The sequence below is a fragment of the Prosopis cineraria genome, unplaced genomic scaffold, assembly GCF_029017545.1.
Source record: "Prosopis cineraria cultivar Desert tree isolate PC_DT_omini unplaced genomic scaffold, ASM2901754v1 PC2, whole genome shotgun sequence".
In the NCBI taxonomy this organism is placed as follows: domain Eukaryota; kingdom Viridiplantae; phylum Streptophyta; class Magnoliopsida; order Fabales; family Fabaceae; genus Prosopis; species Prosopis cineraria.
This window is the reverse complement of record NW_026555333.1, coordinates 34,311,228-34,323,786: the sequence shown is the minus strand read 5'-3', so window position 1 is coordinate 34,323,786 and position 12,559 is coordinate 34,311,228. Positions and strand designations below refer to the sequence as shown.

Here is a 12,559-nt window from a genome sequence, read left to right as displayed (position 1 = left end):
TTAAACAAAGCGTTTCTTTAAGATACTTAAATCTTTTGACCTATTCTTTGCAATTAATTGAGTTATTGTGAAATTACATCACATTGAGTTGCCATAATCATTTATCACTATTTATATGCTGTGCGCATGCACAATTAGACAACTTGAAGGAAACATGAATGAAGATAGTCCTTATTAAAATTAGCATAACAGTACAAAAAGTTGTCATTCAACCCTGACAAAATTACAATTGTGGATCATGAAGAGCCCATGTAAGCATTTTACAGATATTCTCAATAGTTAGTAGATTATAACTATCCTAACCAAAATATATCCACACAAAAAAAAAGAAAAAGAAAAAAGCTAGATATACTTCGCATTCTGGATCCTATTTACCTACATGCATCAAAGTTACAATACATACAATCATTATCGATCCACAAAAGAAGCATCATTTGTTGCTTATGAATCATGATGCTATTTCCTTCTTCGGGATCCTTGACGGCATAGCATAAGATAACTTGGGTGTGGGCATGTCTGAAATGCCGCCTTCGTTATTTGCTTGCCTTCATTTTTTTTTTTTTTTTTTTACCTTCACTGCTCTTTTGTTCAAGACAAGACCTCATTGTGTTGACTATATTTGTTGTATCCACCTTGGGACTCTATTGTGTAGAGACTGTTGGGGAATTACTTGCTTGGCATGATACTACTTAATGAAGTTTGAAACTGATTGGTCTAATCCATTGTTAAACCTAGAACTCTATATGATATTGAAACCATAAGTTTATTATCATTACATGTGATATATTAAAATTTACATCAAACTCTCATAGTTCACCAAAGGAGTGGTCTAGTTAGAATCATGAGCTTCATCATCCAACTCAAAAAATTGAATGATCAGAGGCTAGAGGATCTTCTAGTGAGGTTATATCTTTTGAAGCTCAACGTCGCTCATAATAATAGACTTGCCAACAAAATCCTCAAGCTATGTGGTGGAAACCAACTTAAATTGTCTTCCTCAAATAAAAATTGGATACGGATTACATGCAGTGAAAATTGTGAAATTGGAGGAAGTGAGGTAATCCTTACCATTTATTTTATCTAATGCTTCAAAAGAAAAGGGTGTATGAAAAAGACTTCTCATCATATGCAAAGCACACAACTAAATTTATTAAAAATTGTTATAATTTAGTTTTAAAAAATTTATAATTTATACAAATTCTATAAATTATAAAAAAATTTATAATATTTTGGCTAGTATAGATTTAATTTAGATAGTCTGATTTAGTATTATTTTTTATTTTTATAAATTAATTATTTAAATATGCTTTAAACAGTTCAAATTTAATATTATTTTTTAATAATTTTTACAAATTTTTATTTTAATAAATATAATATTAAAATTAAAAATAATGATAATATCTTCGCTAACACTTTCAAAATAAATATATTTTTTAAAAAATTATAAATTAAAAATTTTTAAATCTGAATCGGCCAAAGTAAATCTGATAATTAATTTAAAAATTATTAAAATATTAATATTAAATTTGAATCTTCCAAATTAAATATAAATTATCTAGATCAATTATCAAATTTTTTTTAAAAATTATTTTCATAAATCATTGGAAGACATTAAGCTCCACCTTCATTCGCTTCATTTTTTGCTTCTTGGTATAAAGATCCGGTAGTCTGGTACAGTCCGGTTCACCCCGACCGAAGAACCGGTAAAATTTGATTCAGCCCAAAGCGCTTCATTCACTTCAACTTCAATCCCTAGCCTCCCAGGCGAGTTCGAGTTCCCTCCTCTGCCCTCCACAGCTCCAGTCGTCGTCATTGCTCAGATAATCGGAATTCTTCCCCTAGTCGCCGTGCTCGAACTGTTTGGCCGTTCCGTTGCTCGGGATTGCTGATTTGCGTCTCCTTCCTCTACACTCTTCACATTTTGTCGCCTGATTCTTCCTCTATATTCTTCTACAGGTATTTGCTTTCCTTGGCACCAATGTGAACGATTCAAATTTAATATGGACAATCTAAATTTAATATTATAGCAAAATTCTTTCCAGCATGGGTGATGAATCCTTCTCGTATCGTATGGCCGCTTATCATCTTCCTTAGCGTACCTTAAGTGGCTGACTGTAGTTTCCAGCTGTAAGGGACCATGAGGACTCTGAGCCTATCTCTTCTCCTTCCTCCAAATTTCGCTCCTTCTTCATACCCCAAAGACCCCAACTTTGAGCGTCTCATTCTCTCTCGCAATTTCAGTGTCCCGCAACTCCACAAAGCCATTTCCAACCTCGACCTCACCCCTGACCACCTCCACACGCGCCTCAGCCTTCTCAACTCCTCCGTTCTCCTCAAAGCATGCATCAGGTCTCGTAATTTTGAGCTCGGAAAGCTCATTCACCGCAAGTTGATCGAGTCTGGACTCGAGCTGGATTCGGTTCTTCTCAATTCGCTCATCAGCCTCTACTCTAAATGCGGCGAGTGGGAAACAGCACTTTCCATATTTCAAAGTATGTGTGATAATAGGAGAGATTTGGTTTCTTGGAGTGCTATGATTTCGTGCTTTGCCATTAATAACATGGAATTCGATGCCCTTGTCACTTTTCTTGATATGCTTGAACATGGGCTTTTTCCTAATGAGTATTGCTTTACGGCAGTGATCAGAGCATGTTCTAATGCTCTGTATGTTTCCATTGGGCGTGCAATATTTGGTTTTGTATTGAAGACTGGATATTTGGATTCTGATGTGTGTGTTGGATGTGCATTAATTGATATGTTTGCGAAGGGGAGTAGTGATATTGACTCTGCCCGTTTGGTGTTCAAGGAAATGCAGGATAGAAATGTAGTTACTTGGACCCTGATGATTACGCGATTTGCACAACTGGGTTACCCTAGAGATGCCATTGATTACTTTTTCAGAATGTTACTGTGTGGATATAAACCAGATAGGTTTACTCTAACTGGTGTTGTATCAGCTTGTGCAGAGTTGGGATGGTTATCACTCGGGCAGCAATTACATTCATGGGTTGTAAGGTTGGGACTAGCTTCAGATGTGTGTGTGGGTTGTAGTTTGGTCGATATGTATGCAAAATGTTCAGCGGATGGATCAGTGGAAAATTCTAGGAAAGTATTTGATTGTATGCCTAGTCATAATGTTATGTCTTGGACTACACTTATCACAGGATATGTTCAAGGTAATGGCCAAGATCAGGAAGCCATAAATTTGTTTTATGTCATGATTCATGGTCATGTGGCACCAAATCATTTTACATTTTCTAGTGTTCTCAAGGCTTGTGCAAATGTTCCTGATTTATGCATTGGTGAGCAACTTCATGCCCAAACAGTTAAACTTGGCCTTTCCTCAGTAAATTGTGTAGGAAATTCTCTTGTTAGCATGTATGCTAGGTCTGGAAGAATGGAATGTGCTCGGAAATCATTTGATATTCTCTTTGAGAAGAATTTGATTTCTTATAATACACTTGTTGATGCCTATGCTAAATATTTCAATTCCAAAGAAGCCTTTGAATTTTTTCATGAAATTGAGGAACACACTGGTCTAGGGGTTAATTCCTTTACATTTTCTAGCCTCTTAAGTGGAGCTGCTGGTATTGGTGCGATAGGTAAGGGTGAGCAAATTCATGCTCGAATTCTCAAGTCAGGATTTGGGGCAGACCTGTGCATCAATAATGCTTTAATCTCAATGTATTCCAGGTGTGGAAACATAGAAGCTGCTTTACAAGTTTTTGCTGATATGGGAAATCACAATGTCATATCTTGGACTTCTATTATAACTGGTTGTGCGAAGCATGGATTCGCTTCAAAAGCACTAGAAATGTTTTATTTAATGCTTGAAGCTGCAGTAATGCCTAACGAGGTCACCTACATTGCAGTTTTATCAGCATGTAGTCATGCAGGTTTGATCAATGAGGGATGGAAACACTTCAATTCCATGTATGAAATTCATGGTGTTGTTCCAAGAATGGAACATTATGCTTGCATGGTTGATCTGCTTGGCCGATCTGGATTGCTTTCTGAAGCTATTGAATTTATCAACTCAATGCCTTTCAAGGCTGATGCACTAGTGTGGCGTACATTCCTTGGATCTTGTCAAGTTCATGGCAACACTGTGCTTGGGGAGCATGCAGCAAAAATGATTCTCAAGCAACAACCTCATGATCCAGCTGCCTATGTGCTGCTGTCAAACTTGTATGCATCAAAAGGACGATGGGAAGATGTTGCAGCAATTAGAAAGAACATGAAGCAGAAAAATTTAACAAAAGAAGCAGGTTGCAGCTGGGTTGAGGTGGAAAACCAGGTGCACAAATTCCATGTAGGGGATACTTCACACCCCCAAGCTGAGAAGATCTATAACGAACTTAATAACTTGGCTTTGAAAATAAAGAATGTTGGCTATGTCCCTAATACAGATTTTGTCCTTCATGATGTGGAGGATGAACAGAAGGAACAATATCTGTTTCAACATAGTGAGAAAATTGCAGTAACATTTGCTCTTATTAGTACCTCCAAACCAAAACCTATTAGAGTATTCAAAAACCTTAGGATTTGTGGGGATTGTCATTCTGCAATCAAGTACATATCACTGGTAACGGGAAGAGAAATAGTTGTTAGAGATGCAAACCGGTTTCATCATATGAAGGATGGGATGTGCTCCTGCCATGACTATTGGTGATTGAGATCCGACATACATCCAATTGAGCATGGACTTCTAAAGTGACCTGGACTGACCGATTATTGTTGCCTAGCCCACAGGTATTTGAACTTTTGAAAGTCACCCTTGCCTGAAATTTAGTTCAAAACACAGAATATACATAGGTTATATTAAAATACAAGGAACTAGATTTTGTTTGCAAGATGGAGCGCTCCTCAGGATTTGTGGGTAAAAGTAAGTTATGGGATAACAAAAAATTATTTTTGAAGGATGAAGAAGCAATTGAGCTTGTGGTACTTCTGCGTGATTGGGATAAAAAATTGTGGTTTGGCTTTTCATTGGCTTTAAGGGTAGACACTAGAGATATATCAATCTATGAATACAGTCCATGTAGAATGTTGATCAAGAAGTCTACCAGGGATGAGTTCTGTTTGACCTCCATCGCATTTATTTTAATCTTTTTCTAGTAAACATGAGGATCTTTCTGGCCGGGGAAAAAAAAATGAGGACCATTTACTAGTTGTTTGAAGCACAACTGTGACTGTAGAAATGGAGAAGTTGATTGCTGTGATTGTGAAATTCCCCTTAGATAGGGCATTCTCAAAGCAATTATGGCTCTTTTCTTAAAGAAACAGTAGATGCTGATGCTGTCGTTTTTAGGAATGGGGCTGGTAAGCTTCTTGAGGGATGAAGCTTCAGTAAGAACATTCACCATCAGTGCTTTTATGACAAAAGCAATGGCACTTGGGCAGACTTTGGAGATGGCTCAGGTAATGGAATTAAGAGAGATTTGTAATGACATATTGTGCAAAAGGAGAGATCTGAGGAGATATTTCTTCATTGAAACAGAGGCAAGTTGTCTTTTCATGTTCGTTCTATTTGTTTTCCAGACAGGTCACAGTTGACAATAATACTAGTGGCTTTTGATTGGTTTCCGTGCTGTACTACGCCAGAAATATTTCAAACTGTATTGTTTACATTCACAAAAAATAAATGCATTTTAGAGGTTTTATTATTATTATTATTATTATTATTATTTTACCTTTTTGGTGGGGAGATGGAAGAGATGATGAGTGTAATGGTGGGACGTGAGACGTGAGTTCTACAATAAATGGTTTTGTAGATAATTTAATTTTTAACTTAGCAACTTGTATCATCTTTGCGAATTCATACATTTGAAGGGAAAAGAAAAAATGACTAGAAATAAAAAATATAATATCTCTTTTTTGTTAAATCTATTTTCTGATATATTGTTTACATTTATGTTAATGAGTATAGAAGATATTGGTAAATTAATATAAAAGCCAAAACTAACGCATCCTGAAAGAATGGTCCATAAAAAGCAAAGCAAAAACGGGTATGAGTAGCAACTATCGTGCCAGTTTAATTTTCTCCCGACTGGTATGTATGCATGGTGTAGCGTTTTACAGCTAGCTCTAGGTTGAAAGTATGCTTGAGTACAATTTAATTTGCACAAGTAAATTTTTTAACTGAGCTGGAATTTGATTGGTGCAGATTGAAGGGGGTGACAGTGGTGGTGCCTGCTAGGATACAAAAGTTAATCGATTATTATGGATAAAACCATGGTTTAAAAAAAAAAAAAAAAAAAAACCAAACACCCTCATTTACTCATAATCAATTCGGAGGGCTGCAACCATGTTCTGAAATAAGCTCCTTGGATAGCTGCTCCATATCGATTTTGCTGTTACGGTATTTGCTATCTGTCAGAAGTTTTTATCTGACGACACATACCCTCGCCGTCAATAGTGGGTCTATCTTTCCATGAAATAAGCTCCCTGGGCTATCTATCAAATTATTTTTTTATGTAAATTAAATTAATAATATTAATGTAATTTAAATTTATATAATTAATCATATATATAAGTTAAATAATATATGTTGTTTTTTAGATAAAGTTTAACAAATTTAATAATATTATATACATCCTCATCAATATTTTAATTTTGAGAAGTAATGTCTTTTATAGTAATTTATATATCTAAAATTGATTATAATTAAATCATCTAAACATATTCAATTCTATCAAAATTAATTTAAAAAAAAAAATATTCAAATTGATCGTATCATAACATAATCAATTATAATTAAATTTAATCATGTTTATTAATTTTTTCATAATTAATTATATCCAACTGAAATTCAAACTGGTTTTGTATTTCAAAATTTTGTTAATTGACCTACATAATGTAGTGTTTCACAGCTAGCTGTAGGTTGAAAGTATGCTTGAGTAAAATTTAGTTTGCACAAGTAAATTTTTTGCGTGAGCTGGAATTTGATTGGTGCAGATTGAATGGAGTGACAGAGGTGGCTTCTTGGGAAATATTGATTCTGCTCGTGTATCAATCCCTACCACATTAAAGCATGATGATTCTAAGAAATGGCTGGTACTTATGCTGCCCTTCGTACAATTTAGCACTTGAGCAGAGGTCTTTTGAAATATAATTTTTGTTTCATCATTCAGTTTACATTTTAAAATATTTGAGTCGAATTTTCCTTTTGATGGGTAGTGTCAAATCTTAGTTTTGTGTTGCAGTTACGTTTATCGAACACAGCTAGAAGAGACTGAACAATAATGGAAAGGCTGGTATGTATACTTATAGTCTTACTTTGATGTTAACTGACTCTTATTGAAGAACATTTTAAATGAGAAATGTTGGATGGGGCCGATCCCTAGGTCCATTTCACAAAGTCTTTTATCATTATCATTATCATTATTATTATTATTGTTATTTACAGAGTATATTACCACGGACATTTCTCTTAATCATAGGGTTATTGGTTTTGTTTAGGATCAGATTTTTCATGTTCTATTTTATTCCTTTGCATGATTCTCGGGTGTGTATAGTTGACCCATATATACTTTTCTAAAGCCTTGCACTCTGTTTTTCCTGGTGACGAATGAATTTGATCTTGGAAATGCTAAAAAAACAATTGCTTCCTTGACACAGTATGGAGAAAATTTTTCAAATGACACTGAGAAAGAGGCTACAAAGTGTATTTAGTGCATTCTCTGGTCCCTCTGCAAATGGCAGTTGTAATATTAAGTTCAGCGTCAGCTTCACTTAGAAAATAGGGCCAGAACTTGTGATTTCCTCTTTTTCAGTTTTAGGTTGAGAGTTATTTGCTTGCATTCGTTCAAGAGTTGGAAACCTTCTTTGGTATGCCTGCAAATAGCTCCCATGTATCTTCCATCACAGATATTTTTGGAGCTGGAAACCAGAATGAGTGGAACCGTTATCAATCGTTGGCTGTTACTGCATGGTTGACCTATTCTAATAATAATTAATGACTAGCATGTACTCCATGCATAATTAACACAACAAAAAATGTTTATTAAAATAATATTAGTTAATTAGATAACATATATATATATATATATATGATATATATACATATATTTGTATCCCGTGTATATATAGATAATTAGATATAGATATGGTGAATAATCTAAATAACAAATTGTATCTAAAAGGGGGTTGTGGACTTAGGAAGTTATATTAGATCATGGGTTAGGAAGTTGGCAAAATGAATGAATAAAAATAAATTATATTCACCAATTAAAAAATAATTTTGTAAATAAAATCCTATAGGAATTCACACATAAGTAAAACAATGAAAGATGATTAGACATTGATGTGCTAAACAATGGGATCGGCCCATGTGAAATTTTTTGTAATCACTTTAGATTATGTAAAACTAATGAGAATTAGACTAAAACAATGTACAAGAGAATATGCCTTAAAAAAAAAAGTTAAAATTCATATCTAAATTTACCTTTCTCGTAAAAGACACTCTAGTAGGCAATGTGAAATGTTGTTGTCTTGCAATGCCATGAGCATTAGTAGTATGACACCTAAAGTCTCGCGCACACAACTCGTAATTCTAAATTTTAAAGATAATCATATTATACTATTGAGATGAATCAAATGTGAAGATCGACTATCATTAGTTTTGAAAGTAGAGAATTTGAATTGCATGCTTTTATTTTGTCTTTTTGACATTGAATATCTAGGTTAGAAAATATTATAAATTATACATTAGCATAAAAAGAGAGAAATGAAATAAGGCCAAAGTAGCATCTAACTTGGAATTTATATTAATTACTTAGAGTTAAAAGTAACAATGATAACACAAGATAAGAAGCTTAAGCCTAAATGTCAAACGATAACAGATAACACAAAAACCTTGTAGAGCAAACATCAGAGGTCCAAGTTGTAGGATAAACCATCTTGAAACATCATAAACATGTCTTGAATTGACCTAGATATATAGTATTTATATGATAAAAAATTTCATTGGCTTGCATTCTTTCACAGAACAACCAAAAAGAAGAAGAAGCTAGGTCTACAATATTTGAAAGATTTGAACATATGCATTAGTTTCTAATTCCAATTGAGACTTAAATATTCAGCATAGCAAAATTCTACATCATAAATTAGGTTCTTGTCCTAGCATGTTACTTGTTTGAAGTGACCCACTAATTGAATATTACCTCTTCTTCTATAATTTGTTGTTTTCTTTTCCTCATTTGGATTCTCAATAAATATGGACTTCCTTCCCAATATGTATAGACATCCTGAAAAGTAGACAAATGCTTGCAACTTTCAATCACCTTTGCTCTGTTTGTGGATTTGTGCATACAATGGTATAAATGACAATTATTTACTCTACTGCTTGGCAGAGAGGAGTTACGAAGATGTAAATTATACTAGCTTCACCAAGCTCCGCACAAAATGCATGTATAGAATAGAATGAAGATAAAATTCCTATGTGGTGCTTGTGTTGGTGCGGCTTCCATGTTCTACAATTAAATTATAATTAAGAATTAAATTAATTTCACAAACAGGATTGAGGTGTGGGAAGGTCATTATGCGTGAAATTTTTTAAGATTTTCAAAATTTAAAATAAAAATTGTGATTAGTTGAGAAGTTATATTAATGAATGAGCTCATGGAATGGGAGAGAGAGAAGGGAAAATCGATTAGTGGTAACTTCCTCATTATAAATTTTAAAACTAAATCAATATATCTAAATTATTAATAGCCTATTCAAATTGCATGTTTAAATTATAATTAAGAATCAAAATTAATCAACTAATACGATTTGGGGTGAGAATAGTATGATAGTTAAATTTTTTTGATATTTTTAAAATTAAAATTTAAAATTGTGAATTAGTTAAAAAATTATGATGAGATCATGGGAGAAAATATTCTAGAATGACGGAAAAGCAACTTTTGTCAATTTTAGAGATAATGTTGATATTAATTTTTTGTAAAAAAGTATTTTTAGAAATTAATAGTAATGTGGATAGCTTAAAATTGCAGTATTTTAAAAAAAATGCTTATGTGTCAAGTTTAGAAGAGTATTAGATTGTTATTTTTTCGTTACATATATATATATATATATATTATAGATTCCTATTTTTTTTTAATCTGGTGTATCACAATGACAATATACATCTTTATCATACAAATATACTATTGAATTTAGACTCAGCAAGACTACTTATGAACTTTTCTTTCAAGAATACTCAGTATCCTTAAATGAATGAAAGTGTAAAAGTACCTTTAATGTTGATGAAGTGGGTGTGTCACATCCTAAGTTTCTCAATTTGTAAATTTCAGTGTTTCCAAGGGTAAATCGGTTAATTTAGATAAATTATTGATTAATGAAGTTTATGAGAGACTAATATAGTTTTTAGATCCTTGGACAGTCTTAGAAGAGAGCTAGGGCTATGTTTGAGTGAGCCATAGTATGAAAGGGAGATTAAAATTTTGTGGGACTTTTTGTATCATGCGCCACAGCAGGTGTGTCAATGCGCCGTGGCACACATGCAAAATCTACACTTATTAGATTACGAATCAGGCTTGAAAACCAGAAGAGAGAAAGAAAGAACTCGAGACCAGCGACAAAGAGAGACTTGTGACCGCTAGGGTTTGCTTCCAACGTGATTTTGGAGGCCTTTTAAGCTTCATATACATTGGGTAAGCCTTTCTTTCTTCTTCCTCTCCCTCATTATGTGAAAATCTGGACATTTGGGGCAATGGGGGCTTTAATCTTGGTTCCCTTATGTTTAGACCGAACCCATTGGTTTATTCAAGGTCTTGGGGAGTTAAATTAAACTTCTAACCCTAAGTTTATGAGTTTTATGGCGATTGAGAATTTTTGTTGAGGGTTTGGATGAATCTTAAGTATCATTTGGAGATTTTGAGACAATATGGGGAATTAGCTAGTGATTTTGGTGTATTGGGATGTTTAATAAGATGGTTAGAGTGTTTGAGAATAGTTGGCGTTGTTAGGTGAGGAATTTAGGTGTTATAGGCACTTAGAACCTAGTGAATTCGGGATTAACCAGAGTGATAATTGATGATTGTCACTTGAATGTGTAGATTGAGCGTTGCTTGAGCCATATCGTGCATATAAAATGTATGGAACTAACGTTGAGTCACGGTAACCCTTTTGTGTGACAAAGAGTTGAGGTAACCATATAGTTTATTATATTTATTAACTATTATAACTGCATAAAAGTAAATACAAAGTGATGAATTTGTGGTTTAAGAATTTTATGCATGATTTGATATTGAAAAATGATTTTTAACATGAGCATTGGTTTGTGAAATGGATTTTAAAAAGTCATTGATTCTAATGGATATGTATATATATATATATATATATATGATATGAAAGTAAAGGTGGTGAAAGTATGGATAAGCAATGATAACTGTGAAAAAGTATGATCATAGGGGGTGGGAGTTCACCCAAGATACGTGGGGATATGTGTGTGTGAAGATATGTGAGTGAAAAATTCATATGGTCAGGCTGGCACTATGGGACATCCGGTAAAACATTATATAGGACTATTACCATGGGACATCTAAGTAGTCTAATAACTCTCTAGTACCCATTAGAATGTGGTTAAGAGTCAATGACGCCTTTATCACAAGTGTGTGAAGAGGGAAAAATCATAGTCTGTAGGTAGGTTAGATTGCCTTTGGCCAGCTGTTTCTACCATTGAAAGTGTACTTGGGTCAACAAGTGGTTAATTCAGGAGAGCCTATGATTTCATGTCGGGGAGCATTGGAGGTTTAATGGTTAGATGATCATACTAGTGTGAAATTGTGTAGAATTACTGTGAAAAGATGCATTTATCTCATAAATCTGATATACTTGATAATTACCTTAGTTTTGATACTTTATTATGGTTATTTGTGGTAATAAGTATTTGATGAAGTATATTGGTTATTGAGATGTTTATCTTACCCTGTGATTATATTTTATAGGTAAGGGCTCTGGTAGGGGCAAAAGGAAGGAAGGGACGTCTGAAGAGCGAAGAGTATAGTTGTATAGCTCTTTCCTTTCCTCTTTTTGGGTATTGTAATGAATATTGTTAATATATAATGCCAACTTAGGAACATAATATTGTTGTGATTATCCCTTGATGTGAATTTGTGATAAGGGTGTGTGTGTCTTGTTCTAAGGTTGATGTTGTGAGTTAAGTATGTATGCTTGGCCAAGTTACACTTACATGTGATATATTTAAAATGATTGATGTGCCAAAATGACCAAGTTAATATATGTGTTAGGTTTTATCCACTCCTTATGTTGTTGTGAATTGGGGGTTCTAATGGTCATTTTAAGTGTGAATGCTTAATTGTGTGTTATGATTGAATTGTTATATTGTGTGTGGTCCATTTGAGGTAGTTAAAGTGTCTTTGGGGCTAATGGCAATTGGCATTGTGAATTGAAAACCTTCGTGTGTGTTTTGAGGTGAAAACGAATCATTTTAGGTTTAGGTATCCATCTTGTAAATGGATGATTGTTTGAGTGTGAAGCCAATACCATTATCTAAAGGGCTCAAAGAACTTCGCGTGGACACTTGAATTGCCCA

The 12,559-nt window shown here is 33.7% G+C and overlaps 1 protein-coding gene and 1 long non-coding RNA gene across 4 annotated transcripts; both read left to right on the top strand.

Moving 5' to 3' along the window:
- Positions 1 to 1,709: 1,709 nt before the first annotated feature.
- On the top strand, positions 1,710 to 5,672 carry LOC129302888 (pentatricopeptide repeat-containing protein At3g49170, chloroplastic). Of its 3 annotated transcripts, XR_008591335.1 has the most exons (3): positions 1,710 to 1,956; positions 2,043 to 4,752; positions 5,312 to 5,672. XR_008591335.1 is itself a non-coding variant. In XM_054941788.1 (2 exons), the coding sequence occupies exon 2, from the start codon at positions 2,138 to 2,140 to the stop codon at positions 4,670 to 4,672; it is 2,535 nt and encodes an 844-aa protein (XP_054797763.1). In that variant the 5' UTR covers positions 1,710 to 1,956; positions 2,043 to 2,137; the 3' UTR covers positions 4,673 to 5,672. The 3 variants fall into 3 exon arrangements, 2 of the variants coding, with proteins under 2 accessions (XP_054797763.1, XP_054797764.1); XM_054941788.1 differs by having other exon boundaries at positions 2,043 to 5,672; XM_054941789.1 differs by having other exon boundaries at positions 2,028 to 5,672.
- Positions 5,673 to 6,430: 758 nt separating this feature from the next.
- LOC129302890 (uncharacterized) lies at positions 6,431 to 12,228 on the top strand. The gene is made up of 3 exons (XR_008591336.1): positions 6,431 to 7,056; positions 7,206 to 7,256; positions 11,952 to 12,228. It is a non-coding gene; the product is annotated as an uncharacterized LOC129302890 (long non-coding RNA).
- The last annotated feature ends 331 nt before the right edge of the window (positions 12,229 to 12,559 follow it).

What these genes read in the sequence shown, in the direction of transcription:
- LOC129302888 (XM_054941788.1), top strand. Translation starts at nt 2,138, where the DNA reads ATGAGGACTCTGAGCCTATCTCTTCTCCTTCCTCCAAATTTCGCTCCT.